A 17,663-nucleotide genomic window follows, 5' to 3' on the forward strand; every position below is an offset into this window, starting at 1 on the left:
TATAATGCAGAGAATATTGAAGCAATGAATGTTAAAGGTATAGAAAGTACTGAGCAGCAAGCAGGGTTCTTACAGTTCTGCTAATTGTATGCTGTGACCTCAGGCAAGTCACTCTCACTCTCTGGGCTCAGGGGCTTTTTGTTTGTTTGTTTGTTTTCTGCATCTTCCCACAGAATATTTATTTATTTATTTATTTATTTATTTATTTATTTATATTAACGTATAATGTATTATTTCCCTCAGGGGTACAGGCCTGTGAATCATCAGGTTTACACATTTCACAACACTCACCATAGCACATACCCTCCCCAATGTCCATAACCCAGCCACCCTATCCCCCAACAACCCTCAGTTTGTTTTCTGAGATTAAGAGTCTCTTATGATTTGTCTCCCTCCTGATCCCATCTTGTTTCATCTTTTCCCTCCCTACCCCCCCACGGTCCCCAGTCCTGCCTCTCAAATTCCTCACATCAGAGAGATCATATAATTGCCTTTCTCTGGTTGACATATTTCACTCAGCATAATATCCTCTAGTTCCATCCACGTCGTTGCAAATGGTAAGATTTTGTTTCTCCTGATAGCTGCATAGTATTCCAGTATGTGTGTGTGTGTGTGTGTGTGTGTGTGTATGTGTATACCACATCTTCTTTATCCATTCATCTGTTGATAGACATCTAAGTTCTTTCCATAGTTTGAGTATTGTGGACATTGTTGCTGTAAACATTTGGGTGCACATGCCCCTTCTGACCCTACATTTGTACCTTTGGAGTAAATACCCAGTAGTGCAGTTGCTAGGTCATAGGGTAGCTCTATTTTCAACTTTTTGAGGAAACTCCATACTGTTTTTTAATCTGTAAAGCAAGTAGGTTGGGCTAGTTCTTTAAAGGACCCTTCCAAGGGTATTACCAAGAAAATATTTGTACGATGCCATAGAGAGTGAGGCACACTCTGACCAGTTCATTCCTTTCTCCTCTGCTTTCAGCTGACACTGCCCACATTCCCTGTGGTGGTGAAGATTGGCCATGCTCACTCAGGCATGGGCAAGGTAAGGCCATGGTAAAGGTTTGTTTTGCTTTGGGGTTGAGGCCAAGAAGGGCACTTTTTAGAGAGCCTGTATATGGACTATTTTGCCTCATTTCTCCATGAATTCTTTCCAAGGAGATGATGCGACCCCTCTGAATTATGAGTGTTACCCAAACAGACCTCTTCCAACAAGCTGAGTACAGGCCAGTTGCTTGGGCCCTTGGGCCCTTTCCCCTCCTTGAGGGGAAGCTAGAAAGAAAGGGTATCCTAGGGAGATGTGGCATCCAGGTTTACATCAGGATGAATAACATCTTGATGGGTTTAGAGGCTCAGAGCTCTTGTGACTCTCAGTATATGTATTTGTATGTCTCCTTTTCTCCTTCTCTGCCTTGCTCCAATGTTAGGTCAAAGTGGAAAACCATTACGACTTCCAGGACATTGCTAGTGTGGTGGCCCTCACCCAGACATATGCCACAGCAGAGCCTTTTATTGACGCCAAGTATGACATCCGGGTCCAGAAGATAGGCACCAACTACAAGGCTTATATGTGAGTGGGGCTGGAGTGCCAGCAGATACTCTTCACTTTCTCCTCAGCCCAGTGGAAAATCTGAGCCTCCAGGTAGCAGCCAATTCTCATTTAACCTCATCTGGCCCAAAAGGCAGAGACCAGAGAGGGTACCTTTCAAGTCAGGGGCTCCCAGCCTGAGTTCCTTTCAAGTCAGATGAGGACCAATGAACTAAGATGAGAAATCAAATTAATATTTATTTTCACTAGGCTCTAAGTGAAATTTGACATCTCCTCGGTTATAAACCACGGCAACAGACTACAGTAGTAGCAACAGCACATGTGACTTAGGCTAAAGGTAATCACAGACATTTTTTAATTCATATTGCAGTTATGACTGATATCTCTAAATACCAATTATTTTTATCACTACTCAAGAATCATGGTAGTTGTTGCTACTCAACTACATGGTAGTTGTTAGACCTGTCACTGCAAATAGTTTTGTTATTTACAAAAAGATGTATGTTTTTACTCATCACAGATTTGTTTAAGATTTTGATAACTATTTTGATAATTATTTTTAAAATTGGGTTTCTTTGTTATCTTAGGTACTTTATTTTATACCTTTACGACTCTTACGTATTTTTGTACATTGAAAGGAATCCATAGAATTCGCCAGTTATCAGAATTCTGAAAAGATTAAGAAACTCCTAATGAAAACGTATCACCCTAAAAACATGCCAGAGCATTAAAAACCTAGTGGTTATAAGAATAGGTAACTTCGGGGAGCCTGGGTGGCTCAGTGGGTTAAGCCTCTACCTTCGGCTAGGGTTATGGTCTTAGGGTCCTGGGATTGAGCCCTGCATTGGGCTCTCTGCTCAGCGGGGAGCCTGCTTACCCCTCTCTCTCTGCCTGCCTCTCTGCCTACTTGTGAACTTTCTCTCTGTCAAATAAATAAATAAATCTTTAAAAGAAAAGAAAAGAATAGGTGACTTCTCCACATGACTGTGTCCATCTGCCAGAATACAAAGTTAAAAGTTTCCTCCATCTGACTTGAAAGAACGAAAAGATTTCTGGATGACCAGAAATCTCTATAAATCTTCTATAATATACATGCAAATAGCTTACAATTCCAATTTTGAAAATATGAGCCTCTCACTTTTTAAAATCTGCAGGGTAGTATTTCCTATATAAACAAGAACATTCTAATATATGAATTTGGTCTTGGCCACTCGGCATTTGAGTAGACTTCAAGACTGAGCAGATTCCCTTTCCCTTGCCCATTCATTTCCATTGTTCTTCTGTCTCCCCCTTCAGTGTTTGTACTCCCCCACCTCTGGAATTAGTTAGGAGCTCTGCCCCTCTGCACAAACCTCTGGTTTAGTCTCTGCACAAATGGGAATTTCTGTCACCCTCCTCTGAGCTCCCTGGGCAGGAACAGTGAAATCACCCCTAACAGCTTGTGCAGCAGCAGGCACAGAGTAAGCACCCATTAAGTATTCAGGGAAGAGCCCTTGATTAGAACCGAAGCATAGAATCTTTTTTACTAGATTACTACTTTTTTAAAAAAGTTTATAGTTTTTGATTTAAAGTCTTGCTGCTTCAAAAAGGAATTTAGGATTGTTTTAAAATTGTACACAATGTAAGACAAGATAATTTAAAAGACCATTATAAAAAGCAGCTAAAATAAGCAGAAAAATCAGTATGTGTAAGCACCTAGGAAAGCAGATTTCCCATCCTTTACTTTTAAAATCCCCTAAGTTAAAATAATAATGATAATAATAACAAAATAAAAGACAAAATCCCCTAAATAAACACAAAATGTTTATGACAGTAGAGCAAGAGTGTCTTGATCCTTAAAAGGAGACATCTCATTTTTAAAGGTTAGGATTTCTAAAAGTAATTTTGAAGAAGCATAAGAAAAGAGAATCCTCTAATACTGATGAAGGGTGGGCCACCAAAGAAACTTTAGAAAACATTTACTTTCTTTAATTTGCAAGGGACAGTTATTCAGGTCCCCTTGGCTCCTCTTCCCCAAACTTTGAGCTATCCCCTTGCTTTCAGAAGGAATTGACCTGGTGATAGCCAAGATATGGTTTGAGAGTCTTCCCTACTCCCTTAGCTCTCACTCTCGAGTTTCAGACCAGCCATATTTGGTAGACAGAGGGTATTGTTCCTGCTCTACTCTCATTAGGTAATAATGTGCATCCCTCTGTGGAGGTCAGATGACCTCCAAGTCCTGAAAGGTAGTTGAGCTATTAGTGAGTGGCTTCTAGGTGCCCCCTGATTCTCCCCCTGCTCCAGTGGCCTATATGGATCTGTGCCCTGCATCTCATTGTTAGAGAAAGGTGTGAAGTGTGAAGGACATTATTATTATTCACTCAAAGTTTCCAAAACCCTATTATATACCAATGCCCTGTGCTGGGGACCTAGAAGTGAATGACTCTGTCCCCGCTCTTGAAGAGCCCAACCTGGTCACAGGGACACATTCATAAACCATCAGTGTTAGAAGGACAGTGTTATTTTTATTATGATCTATCTTTGCGTCTCTACTCAGATTTTGCAAGTCACTCATCTGTTAGTTGTTTGTTTGTTTGTTTTTTCTGAACTAGGCAATGTGGTATAGGGGAAGCACAGCACAATTAGGGAACAAAGAGTCTTGGACTTTTTTTTAATCAAATATCTAATTTGACTGGATATACAACTTTGGGCAAGTCATTTAACCTTTCTGAGTCTTAATCTCCTTGTCTATAAAGTTGGGGTGAGGATGTCAGCCTGCTCAGAACAGTGGTTTGCACTGAGGCTCTGGTGAGGGGTTTGTGGGGGAAGAACACTGGCAAGCAGTCAGTATTGTACAAGAGTGAGGGGTTGTTATTACCACATCAGTTGACTCACTGGGCCACCTCAGGTCTCTGAAAACTAGCTATATATCTAGGTTTATCAGTGTCTGAGATCAGACCTCTGGGGTAGGTACTCCTGGGAACTGCTGAGTAGAGACTACTACATGCATCCAGTCTCCAAATGGTAGCAAGTGACAAGGATGTCAGCACGTGAACAGCTCTGTCAGTAGTGTGAACAGTGCTTTTCTGTCCCCTAGGCTATCCTCCTCCTCTTGACTGTGTCTGAGTGAAGACTCATAATTAAGAAGTCCTGTTTTTGGTGTTTTACAATTTATTTAATAATTTAATCAATAATTTAACCAATTAATTTATTTAATAAATTAACCAAATTTAATAATTTGGTGTTTTACAATTTATAATCTGTATCAATTGATCTTCATAACAACCCTGTGTTTACACAGGGATAAGAGGCTCAGAGAGGTAAAGTGATTCACCCATAGTCACCCACCCAGTCAAGAGCAAATCCAGAACTAGAAGCAAGGTCAGCCACCTCCTATTTAGTCTAAGACTAGTTGACTCTAACACCTGCTCACAGTTGGAGAGGGTGCAGAGGGCATAGCAGAGAGGAGGTTGGTGACTTGATTCCATCAACAGCATTTAATGGACAAGGCAACTTAAGCCTGAAGAAGTTAACTGACTTGTCCAGAGTCACATTGTTAATACTGTAGGCTCTTAGAAATTAACTGTTGAATGAACAATAAATGAGCTAGTAAGGAAGCCATGGGGAGATATTCACAAGAATCCTAAGAGTGTCCCCAGGATCAACAGAATTCAGTTTGTATATACCCAGTCAGCCCAGATACTAAGTGGGTAGGCTGCTAGTAGTTTATAACTTGTGGACCTAAGACTTAGCTCAAATAACTAATATAAAAAATAGATATAGGACTGTAAGTGAGGTTCAGGAGAGCAAGTGTTCATCTGGTTGAAAAGATTAGGGAAGGCTCCATGGAGCCACAGCAGTCTGGGCTGGACTACAAAGAGAAGAAGGACATTGAGGGTAGGGGTTGGCAGGGCAGCCAAGTTCTCAGTTCAGCAGACAGGTGCCTGGGCTACTTCTGCAAGAAGCAGGTGGGGAGGGGCGCCTGGGTGGCTCAGAGGGTTAAGCCTCTGCCTTTGGCTCAGGTCATGGTCTCAGGGTCCAGGGATCGAGCCCCGCATCGGGCTCTCTGCTTGGCAGGGAGCCTGCTTCCCCCTCTCTCTCTGTCTGCCTCTCTGTCTACTTGTGATCTCTCTCTCTCTGTCAAATAAATAAGTAAAATCTTAAAAATAAATAAATAAACAAACAAACAATTAAAAAAAAAAAAAAGAAGCAGGTGGGGAAAGCAGCAGTTAGTTAAAATTCTGGGAAGTTTCACGCCCCCCTCTTGCTCGTGTGGCTCACTGCCTATCCTATCCTTGTGGGACCTTGTTGCAGGAGGACATCGATCTCAGGGAACTGGAAGACAAACACTGGCTCTGCAATGCTGGAGCAGATCGCCATGTCAGACAGGTGAGTGGGAGAAGGAGTCCACTCCCCAGCCCAGCTTCCATAGCTGAAGAGGTATAAAAAATGAGCCCTGCCCAAAGGAAGCCTTTAATCAGGACAGAACACAAAGAGCCAAGCAACCAGGTAACAAGATCAGGCAGGACTAGGTTATATGCTAAATTATGTAGATAAAGACTGGACATGATGTAGAAGCTCCAAGAAAGGAGCAGTTACTCTGCACTGGAAAAGCCAACGAAGGCCACCTAGAGTATGTGAGACCTGCTTTGAGCCTGGACACTTAGGTTGAATCTGGAGTTCAAGTGAGAGAGCACTGTAGAGAAGGCAATATGCTTGATGGGGAGAGGAAGGGGAGGTGGGAAGGGGTGGGATAGTAGAGGTGGAGGCACCAAGAAGATCATGAGTAGCAGGTAGGCTTGATATGAGCTAACACCCCAGCTTCAGAACACCTTCCCATCCCTTCCAGGTACAAGCTGTGGGTAGACACCTGCTCTGAGATGTTTGGTGGCCTGGACATCTGTGCTGTCAAAGCTGTACATGGCAAAGATGGGAAAGACTACATTTTTGAGGTAAGTCTGGCTGGCCCAAGGAGTATCTCAGTAAGAGACAACACCCGAGGCTAGAAGCCAGGCTCTTAGCTTGAGAACTATGTGGGTGACCCAAACTAGGTTTAGATCAGAGTCTCTCAGGCCAGGGGATGGTTCCCAGACAACACGACCAATGGATGTGCATAGCGAAATACCTCCACCAGCAGGGAGCTATTGTTTCCAACCAGCTAGGCTGACCCATGCTGGGTAAGAGTTGCCACATTTGGGTTCCTGGGGTCCTAGCCTAATGCTCTTCCTCTGGGAAGACTGTAGTGATTTACCATTTTTGGTCTCAGAAAATTGGACTTGGGAATCATTCAGTTCAATCTGCTCATTTTGCAGATGAGAAAACTAAGGCCTAATGCCATAAGCATGTGTTCAAGGCCATGGAGTGAATCAGTGTCTCAGCCTGGGCTAGATAGAGCTCAAGTTTCCTAGTTACAGGAGATTTTTTTTTTTAAGATTTTATTTTAATTCCAGTTAGTTAATGTACAGCATTAATAGTAGTTTCAGGTATACAATGTAGTGATTCAACACTTGCATGCAACACTTGGGGTTCACTACAAGTGCACTCCTTAATCCCCATGCCCTTTTTAAACCATCCCCACACCCTGCCCTCTGGTGACCATCAGATTATTCTTTAGAGTTAAGGGTCTGTTTATTGATTTGCTTCTCTCCTTTTTTCCCCTTTGTTCCTACGTTTCTTAAATTTACACAGGAGTGACATCATATAGTATTTTTCTCTGACTGACTTATTTCACTTCTGTCATACTTCGTAGCTTCATTCATAACCTTGCAAATGGTAAGATATCATTCCATTTTTATGGCTGAGTAATATTAATATACATATATATATACTATATAATCTATATATATGCCCACACACCACTTTGTTTTTAATATAAATGTGAATCTATTTCAGGGTTTTCTATACTGTTCTACTGATCTATGTATCTATTTTTATGACAGTACCGTACTATGTTGATCACTACACCTTTGTTTTGTTTTATTTCTTTTCAGTGTTCCAGAATTCATCATCTATGCACCACACCCAGTGCTCCATGCAATACATGTCCTCCATAATACCCACCACCAGGCACAGGGGATTCTTCTTAGCATCTCTCTGAGCCTTGGAGATACTTTACTCGGCCTGGTCCTCTAACAAAATTTGCTGACTCCCTTTCCCCATATTAAAGGGAAAATCGGTAGCAATATGATTCCTTCACTCATATTCCTGCCCAGTCTTACTGGGAGCAGGAAAGGCTCCTTGCCAGGAGTTGGTGGTATTGGCAAAAGATTAGTGTCAGGAACCCAAAGTGGGCTTCAGAATCTACTCCATGGTCTACTTGGCACATAGCATTCTAAATAATCATACCCCCTCTCTCAGTGGGACTCCGTTTTCTCATCCATAAATGAAAGTTGGATTACAGAGTCTATGATCCTAGTTAGCCAGCTAACCAGTTCCTAACAGAGGAAAACAGTTACCTGGACTTTGAGGTACAGGAGGAATCAGGATGGTGGTGAAAAGGGAAGGCATCCCAGGTCATGAGCAAAAGCAGAAATCTAGTTGTTTAAAGGGCAGACTGTGTGGAGATAAAAACTGCATGGGTGAAAAGTCTCAGAGATGAAAACTGGCTACTCCTAACTAGAGAGTTAAGGGAATGACCTCCATGTATTCCTGCTTTCCCTGCCTACAAATCTCTAAGCCCTTGCTGTCTCCCTTTCCCTACCACCTTCAGCCACGAATCTTGTACACTCTACTGAGTCCTGGCCTAGGTGAAGTCTGGGGGGAAGAGCCAAAGCAAAAGTTTGCTGAAGGGGGAGACTAAGGTCCTAATTCTGCACAGGAACATGCTTCTAGCTGAAGACAAGAACACCGGTTTCATCCCCAATCTGTCTCTGATGCCTTAAGTTCTATTCATTCTGAAAGTCTATACCAGGCCTTTGATTTTTCCAGCCCCTTTCCTAACCTGGGCTACATCTTCTACCAGGTCATGGACTGCAGTATGCCACTGATTGGTGAACACCAGGTGGAGGACAGACAACTTATCACTGAACTAGTCATTAGCAAGATGAACCAGCTGCTGTCCAGGACCCCTGTCCTGTCCCCTCAGAGACCCTTAACCACCCAGCAGCCACAGGTAAGCAGCGGGAAGAGATAAGAGACCCAAGAACCATTCCCAAGCCCACTGCTATAGACTGTGGTGGCTCCAGGATAGAGGAGCCTTCTCAGCAGTCTGCAGTATCAGCTATGGAACTATTCAGTTCTATAGATCCAGTACTTACTGGATCTCTTCTCTCTGAACTTGAAGTCTCTGGGGAACCAGAGCCCATTTCTCTTGGGATACTCCCACTTTTAAATGGGAAGTCTCTGAGGAAGGGCTGGGTCAGACCTCTTACCAGCTGTTCACTGTCTGTGAGGGGTCTGCTGCATTTGTGGAGAAAGAAGGGTGTTTATCAGAAATCTGCTGGCTTAGAGAGAAGAAAGGGTCAGGTCCCTCATTCTGGAAGAGAATGATGAGGTAAAACTCAAATTAGAAATCTGCTTTCGTTCCTAAGAGAGAGGAAGTTTTCTTCAGTTGACTATGGTGTGTGACTCATGGCCAGTCACATTCACAATGGCAGTATCCCAGATGCCAAGTCTGGTAGGAAATCCACATTGAAGTTTTTGTGGCTCAGGCCCTATGGCTCTAGAATAGGCCAAAGAAAGGCAGGGATCGAACGTCTTAAGTCCCCATCTAGGAGATATCTCACTTTGCAAAAATGTCCCCCAACTTTCTTCTCACTGAATTTTTGCATAATGAACTGGTAAGAGCTTGGGACAAAGAATCCAAGAACTGAGTCCTAGTCTAGCTGTTCTCCCCTAAACAGCTGTGTGACTTTGGGGGAAAATTACTACCTTTTCTAGTTCTCAAGTTTAATTAATTACTTGAACATAAAAATCTCTCAGAAATCTTTCTTTCAAAATCGCACTTCAAACAGTTAAGGAGATAGAATAGAATGGTGATTTCAGAGTGTGGACTTTCAAAAGAAAACTACCGAAGTTTGAATCCTGGACGCTCCATTTTATTGGCTTTGTGACCTTGGATAAAGTACTTATATGTGGCTCAGCAGAGATGACAATGGCACCCCTCTCCTAGGGTTACTGTGAGAATTAAATGAAGAGCCCAAAATATAGTATATATATAATATAGTGTATCATAAATGCTCAAAAAGGTTGCCTGTTGTTATTAAGTAACTAAGCAGCCTCAGGACTTAGGTTCCCTACAACCTCTGGCTTCAAGATCTTCACTCCCTTTTCTAAAGATCAGTGCCTTGCTGTGATTATACTACAACCTCAGAAGCCAAGTAATTAGAGTCTGGAAATCCTTTAGTAAGATAGAAGGAAAGGAGTGGGGAGGGAAAAAGAGTACAAACCAGCCTGGATTATGGTATAGAAGCAAATTAGTTCTTATCATTTGAATGTCACAGAATCATAGCATAGGAGCATAGTTGATATTCATAATAATGGACCTGAACCATAAAGAACAGCTTTAAAAAATATATATTTTTTTTATTTATTTGACACAGAGAGAGAGAGAGAGATCACAAGTAGGCAGAGAGAGAGGGGGTAAGCAGGCTCCCCGCTGAGCAGAGAGCCTGACATGGGGCTCAATCCCAGGACCCTGAGATCATGACATGAGCCAAAGGCAGAGGCTTTAACCCACTGAGCCACTCAGGCACCCCAAGAAACAGCTTTATTTAAGTCAGTATTCCACATGTTGTTTAAGAAAATTAGTAATATAATGTATAAGAACTATTTCTGTAGAAATGACTAAAATAGGGGTGCCTGGATGGATCAGTTAGTTTAGTGTCTGACTCTTGATTTCTTTTTTTTTTTTTTTTAAGATTTTATTTGAGATTTTATTTAAGATTTTATTTGACAGAGATCACAAGTAGACAGAGAGGCAGGCAGGGGTATGGTGGGGGGGAAGCAGGCTCCCCGCCAAGCAGAGAACCCAATGTGGGGCTGAATCCCAGAACCCTGGGATCATGACCTGAGCAGAAGGCAGAGGCTTTAACCCACCGAGCCACCCAGGCACCCCCTGACTCTTGATTTCGGCTCAGGTCATGATCCTGGGGTCTTGGGGAATCTGCTTTAGGATTCTCTTCCTCCATCTGTCTTTCTTCCCTCCCCCACCCCGAAATCAATAAATAAATATTTTTTTCTTTTCTTTTTTTTTTTAAGAAATGACTAAAATAAGACTGTGACAATTGGTAAGTCAATTCTTTCTCTGGATCTCAGTTTCTTCACCTGTGGTATAAAATAGATCTAAATACCTTTTGAGCTCTGAAAATTTTTTTGAGTAGAATACTTCCATCCCTACTCACGCTAGATAAATGGGAGCTCCTGGGCTAGTAGACTTACTTTGGGCATGCAAGTTGAGAGTAGCCCCCTGCTATGGGATGCTATCATACATTAGCTCGTATGGGTGTTTTGTACCTTCTGTAGCTGGCTCACATGTGTCAAACCTCCGGGCAAGTACAAGAATCTGTTTCTATACATCAGGAATGTTAGTCACAAGAGAATTATAGTAGGGTAATTAAGAGAACAAAAATTAATAGCTTATTAGAGATATAAGCCCATTATTTAAATGTTGTACTTAACAAGAGGTGCTAAAAAAAGATTTTCCTGGTTAAAAAAATATCAGACCTGTGGTTAGATTTCATGATTTTGTAAAGCTTAGGGATTAGCAGATTGTTGCTTGTCCCTGCCCTAGAGGAAGAGTGATAGCCCTTTTCTTCCCTTTAACCCTGAGAAATACAGAGAACATCTGGTTGCCCCTTAATGAATTTATGACAGAGTAAGACAGCCCGATGCTACTCAGGCGAAATAAACAAAAATAGGTTGTTCTGGGATTCTGTGAGGATCCCTTACGTACTTTTATAAATAGAAGTGTGCACAAAACTTTCTTGGCCTTCTATAGGGAAGTCATTTTGAACTAGAATGCAGAGGAGACCTGAATTCAGCCTTGTCCTTACCACTGATCAAGTGACCTTGGGTAGATATCTTCCTGTTTCTGTGTCTCAGTATTTTCATATGTAAAATGAAGGACTGAACAAAAAAAACCTACTAAAATGTCTTCTAGCAATGAAATTTAGATTATACAGAAATGATATCTGAAACATAAAAGTTCAGTAACAAAGAAATCACCAAAAAAACTGCCCCCCCACCGAAAGCGTTAGCTTTTCTTTGGGACAGTCCCCTTACTTTGCAAACATTACATAGTGCAACTTAAATATTCTCAAGAAAAATCTAGAATGTATCTGAATCAGGCCAAGAAACATAGTAAGGAATGAGCTTTCCTAAATATAGGAGCTCCTGCAACGATCCCTTGTAGTAAAGTCAGACTGACTCAAGGATAAGCTTTTCTCTGCTCAGGATCACATTCAAAACTACAACACGATATTGTGGAAAGCACACTGTACTGAGAGTCAGAATACTCATGGTTATTCTTACTCAGTCATAACATTATGTGACCTCGGGTAAGTCATTCCCTATCTCTAGACCTCTGGTTCCTCACTTACAGAATTAAGTTGAATCAGATGATATCTAGATCCCTTTTATTTCTAAGGTCACATGAAACCTGGTCTGCCCAATTGCGAAGTCTGAGAGTACAGTCCTCTACAAGACTGCCCTCACTCCTGACGTGAACAGGAAGTTCAGAGAGTTCTTAAGAATTTTCTGGAAAGACTCACATAATTTACCTCACATAAAATTACTCACATAATTTTACTCACATAAAATACCTCAAGCTATTATACTCACAGGTACATTTTAGGAAAGGATACAGAACAAAAATAAAGGAAGATGCACAGGGCAGAGTCTGGGAGTGTTCCAAACATGAAGATTCCATTGTCCTAACCTCCCAGCATCCATATGTAACAGTACACATGGTGCCAATCAGGGAAGCTCATCTGAGATTCAATGTTCACAGTTTTTATTGGCTTTCATGTCATAGGCATGCTTGATTGATCACCTCCTTGAAATTGGTCTCCAGCACCCCCATCCATGAAAGTCAGGTTAATACCATGTGGCCCCAGGGACCACTGTGAGTCACCTCATCAACTTATATTATCTAGTGTGGTCTGAGGGCCTCTCACCAACAAAGAAAAGACACTCCTATTACTCAGGAAATTCTAAGAATTTAGACTTACCTCCCAGGAGTTGGGGAGAAAAGGCCAGATTTCTCTTTGGGCAAGGCCAGATTCTTTACTATATACATGATTAAATTAATTTAGCAAATGTCTCTTAAATACTTTTAGCCCTTTGTACACAAGGGTAATGCCCTATTTCGACTGTGTTTCTGCTGACTAGCACAGGCTAGCTCAATGTATGTGCTTAAAATTAGTTTAATAGACTTAGGGCTACAGTGATGAATGAGATACAGTCTCTGTCCAAAAATTGTTTATATTCTAAATTGAAATCATGCCTGAATTCACAGAGTCATCACCATTCATCGGACGATACCTTCTTGTATTCTGTTAGTTTCTTCCTAAACCTTGTGCTTTGACCCCAGACCATCCTAAAGACAGGAAGTATACCACAGTCTGTCACATTTGGCAGAACGCTGCAACTTAGGCTTGAGGTCATGACTCTACTGATCATATTTCTCCCTCCCATTTCTCCCTGATGATAGCCCATTTCCACTAGTTATGATTGAGGAGACATTTCAGTCATCCTGGCTCCAGGGCCATAGAGCTGTCAGACTAGATTACTTCCATATTTCCACTATTACATCTGCCAGTTTATCTGGATCTTAAGCCACATGAATCTCTTCTAAGCCCCACCTTCCACAGGTGATCTGGGTCCCACCTTCTTTTTGCTCTCACATTATCCCTCTCTTCTCCATCACTGATTTCTTCTTTTCGAGAAGATTATCACATCCATCCACAAACATCTCCCATTTAGAATAATAAAGTAAAAGCCAATCCCACTGAAATTGCTCTTGTCAAAGTGACTCCATGTCATCTAGTTCTCATCTTCATTTTCCCATGTTCTTATCTTGCATGATTTCTCAGTAGTCTTGATGTAGTTCCCCTACACTCTCTCCTTCTTGAAACATTTTCCTTTCTATGCCTCAGTGATTCTGTTCTTGCCTGGTTTTAATTCCGCCTCATTGGTTTCTTCTCACATCCTTTGCTGGCTCCTCCACTTCTGCTAAATCTCCACATGTCAGTGCCTTAGAACTTGGTCTATGTACTTTCCTTGGTGATCTGAACTAACCCATACCTATCTCCTGCCCTGACCACTCCTTGAACTCCAGATTCACAGTTCTAACTCTTGCTTGACATCTTTATTTACATGTCTAAAGGCATCCTAATATAACATGGCCAATTTTTCCCCTGTAAATTTTTGACCTCCTTTCAATTTTCCCCAAGCAATTCATGTAGGCCCCTACCTGTGTCTTTGCCTTCCTACCATTCTAGCTCTTTCTCACTGGTAAGGGCCTTTATATGTGCCGTATCCTCTGTCTGAGAAGCTCTTCCCCTTGTTTTTGCATGGCTGGCTCCTTCATGACAGTATAACTGAAATTTCCTCAACCATCTAATCCAAAGTTTCCATCTAATTACTGACTACCACCCCTGCTTCTTTAATTTTCTACATAGCACTTACTAACAGCTTAAGTCATTCCCATCTGTTTCTTTCTTTGGCTCTTCCAGTAGAATGTAAGCATCTGAAGAGTATGGGGTCTCTTCACTGCTATATCTCTAGGGTCTGCAGAGTAGCTAGCACCTAGTAGCCATTGAATACATCATGGATATACTAAGGAGGGTGCAGTCAGTCATCAGGAGAAGAGTTAAACAGCAATAACAATACTATGTCTTCCTGCTTTTTATTATGATCTTGTGATAGGAATTCTATGCAAATGACAGTGATTAAAATACTCCTTCTACGCAAACTACTGCCCTTTTCCTCCCCTAGATATGGCATTGCAGTACATATTTGTTGAATGAGTTACCAGATGGAATAATTGTCTTTAACAGCCCTTGCAGCATATTGGAGTTGGTGTTGGGAATCCTATGAGCAATTTTGGTAGTGTACAAATGGAAGGGATACAAACCAAACGGTATTACCTGGGTCTCAGCCAGAACTCTGCATGGTGCACTGAGCCCTTAGCTGCTGTCACTAAGTCACGTTCCATTCCTCACAATCAAGCCCCTCTTGCTGGCTCCTTTCTTCTGTGGCTTTGGCAGCTCAGACTGAAAGAGCTTCTGGCCCGAGTCACAAGTCCTAAGAGCTATTCCTTGCCCAGTATTCTCGGTCAAGACCAGGATAGACCATTACTAGTCATTTATCTACCTTTCTCTCTCTCCCTCTCTCTCCTTGCCTGCAGCTCCACCCTTACAGCTTTCATTTCTCTCACTCTAGAAGAGGCCCTTAGTGTTGGGTGAAGGGGAGATTAGTAGAGGGCACACCTTGCCTTATTGTCAGCCAGTCCCCTAGCCTGAGATGGATTAATTATAGAAAACAAAGAGCAAAGTCATTGAGGTGGGCCCAGGCTAGCTGCTTGCCCAGTTCAAAGGGGTAGGGATGGGGGCTGTAAGAGGCACTGGCTATGTAGCTGAAAGTAGGAAGGTGAGTCGCAAAGCCTTATCTGGCTAATGACAACTTAGTCTCAGCCTAGCTGGACAGCCAGCCATGCAAGAGTTGGTCAGGGCAAGTTACTCCATCAGCTCTGAAGTGCTTCAGGGAGACTGTTCTCAAGGTGGCAGTGACACCTGGTGGCCAGTGATGGCCAAAGCCTCCAGGCTATATACCTTTGAAACCTCCCTACAGGCCCTGCTCTTCCATCCCCCACACACCTTGGGGTCTGTCTTCTGGGATCTGAGCTGGGCCTTATAACCTAGGGCTCTAGGGTGGTGTATGCTTCTCCTGAGACTCTCGGGAGTCAGGGAGAGAACTTCAGGTAGACAAAGCTTTTAAGTCATGCCCATAGAGCTGGCATCCTGGTGCTCTCCTTTGTGTGGCTAATCTTTTTTCATTTCCCATTACACTGTTTCCGTTTTTGTTATTTTCCTGTAAAGTCTTCCAGAGTCAAAGGGCTGAATTGCTAATGCAGAGATTTCAGACACTAACAAACTTTCTATTTGGCTTGTGGGTTATACCCATGAGGAGTGATTCTAAGTAATTCCAAGTATTACACATGTGATGTCCAGGAGGAAGACAAGCCTCTTCCCCTACCTTGACAGGTCAGATCACACCTGCAATATTGTTTCCAGTCTGAGGGTCACAGGACAAGGACAACCTCTAACTCTAACTGCAGTGTGCTCAGAGGAAAGAACCAAGAGGCTGCGGCATTTGGCAAATCTTTGAGTAAAAGTTAAAGGAGCTCCAGTTGAATAGCAATAGTTTCAAGAAGCCTGTGACTTATTACCTTTAGCTCTCTTGTGGCTGTCCTGAGAGAAGACTGATGCCAAAAGGCAAACCTGCTAGAAGACAGGAGTAAACTCTAAAACTAGGTAAGGAAATGGCTACTCTAAGAAGTAGTGTGTGGCTGCCACATCATCGCTGATGTTCATTCAGGTGCAAGATAAGCCCCTAGTCAGGGATATGGTCAAAAGGTGGGCTGGGGGCTAGGGCTATTGGAGCAGGTAACTTAAAATATCCTTCCAGATCTAAGATGCTGTGTGCTAGCCACAGGCCTGGAAAGAGCAGTGATATGACCAGAATTGAAGGATTGAGGTCCATAAACTGGTAACCTCTGACCTCTGGTGGGACATTCTACCAGTCCTTTTTAATGGTTCTCTGGACTTGAAGAGATACTCAAAACATTTCCATATAGATCTTTACAGATGCAGAGGCTTGAAAAGATGAAGTCTCTTGAGTACAGGACACCAAGATTGAGAAGGGATTTCACTGGGGTCTAAAGTGCCATGTAGTTAAGGAAGGGACACAACTCAGATCCCAAACGTGGGACTAAGAAGGACTTACATAGCTTAGAAGAAGTAAATTTAGGACAAATGAAAGGCCTTCCTGCTTCCCACAGCAGGACTGGCTTTAGGGAATTTGTTCCCCAGTGAGTGTAAGCTGAAAATGTGAGGAGATTTGAGGCAGGTTCAGATAAAGTCACTAGTGACCAGATCCCTTAACAGACTATTAAGGGAAACTGACTATTTTGGGGATGTCTTAACTTTTAAGGGACATCTTTAATCACTTGAAGCTGACATTCTGACCTCGCGTGACCTGGCCCTTAGTGCCCCCATAGGTCTCATGGACTGCCCCCATGGGACACTTCTTATGTCGTTAGAAAATCACTGATTATGGGAGGGCCTCAATCCAGAAGATGAGCTCTGCCCTCAGAGTAGCAATTGCCCTCATGAAAGGAGGAGGAAGAGGAGGAACTCATCCCTGGGAATGTTTTTAACCTTTCAGAGGAAGAAAGGTGGGCACTGGTAACTGCTAGAATGATCTCAGAAAAATCCCAAGGTGCCAGAAAACATGCTGTTCCCTTTGCTCTGACTGAACCTACAACCTCCGACCACATTCCTTCCTGCTGCTTCATTCCCCCTGGGGTCCTAGACCGGGGGAGTGAAGCCTGGGGGAGCTGATCAGAATAGCTCTGTGGCGTGTCCAGCAAGGAGCTTGGCCTGGCCTCTTTCCTGGGGCCAGACCCTGAGACCCTTTCCCAATTTCCTGTCTCAGATATGCTGAGCAAGCATGGGCCTTCCTCCTTGGTGGGGGCAGCTGGACTCAGGCCAACAACTCTCAAAAGTTGAGTCACTTAGTGTCTTTCCTTCCTCAGCTTTCCATCCTGCTGGGACCTCAGATAGGAGCTCCTGTCTCCCAGTTTGTCTGCTGAAAACCACAGGATAGCAAATTAAAGGTGCCTTTGACAAAACCCCACAAACCCTCATCCACGGGCTTGGTGTCTCTCCTAGACCAGTGATTTCCTGTCCATTCACCTCAAGAGCTAATATTTATTGTTCCAAAATGACTCTTCTGCATCTTCAAGGACCTCACTGGAACAAGTCAGTGATATACAGAGAGCATGGTATAACCCAGCCCAGAATCCCCTACATACTGACCTACTATGTACCAGATGACAGGAAGCCACCCAACAATACTTTCTACATTAATGCATTAAATTCTAGAGCTTCATTAGAGCTGCATTCCTTTGGAT

The 17,663-nt window shown here is 42.7% G+C and overlaps 1 protein-coding gene across 2 annotated transcripts in view; it reads left to right on the forward strand.

Moving 5' to 3' along the window:
- Positions 1-17,663, forward strand: part of SYN2 (synapsin II) — a 211,673-nt gene that overhangs the window by 181,059 nt on the left and 12,951 nt on the right. For both annotated transcript variants that reach the window (XM_032841678.1, XM_032841676.1), the window contains exons 6-10: positions 983-1,045; positions 1,428-1,570; positions 5,843-5,917; positions 6,378-6,480; positions 8,490-8,639. In XM_032841678.1, coding sequence (XP_032697569.1) covers positions 983-1,045; positions 1,428-1,570; positions 5,843-5,917; positions 6,378-6,480; positions 8,490-8,639 — 534 coding nt within the window. The remainder of the gene's footprint in view (positions 1-982; positions 1,046-1,427; positions 1,571-5,842; positions 5,918-6,377; positions 6,481-8,489; positions 8,640-17,663) is intronic.

This window comes from Lontra canadensis, unplaced genomic scaffold, assembly GCF_010015895.1.
Source record: "Lontra canadensis isolate GAN:19392208 unplaced genomic scaffold, GSC_riverotter_1.0 scaffold124, whole genome shotgun sequence".
Lineage (NCBI taxonomy): Eukaryota > Metazoa > Chordata > Mammalia > Carnivora > Mustelidae > Lontra > Lontra canadensis.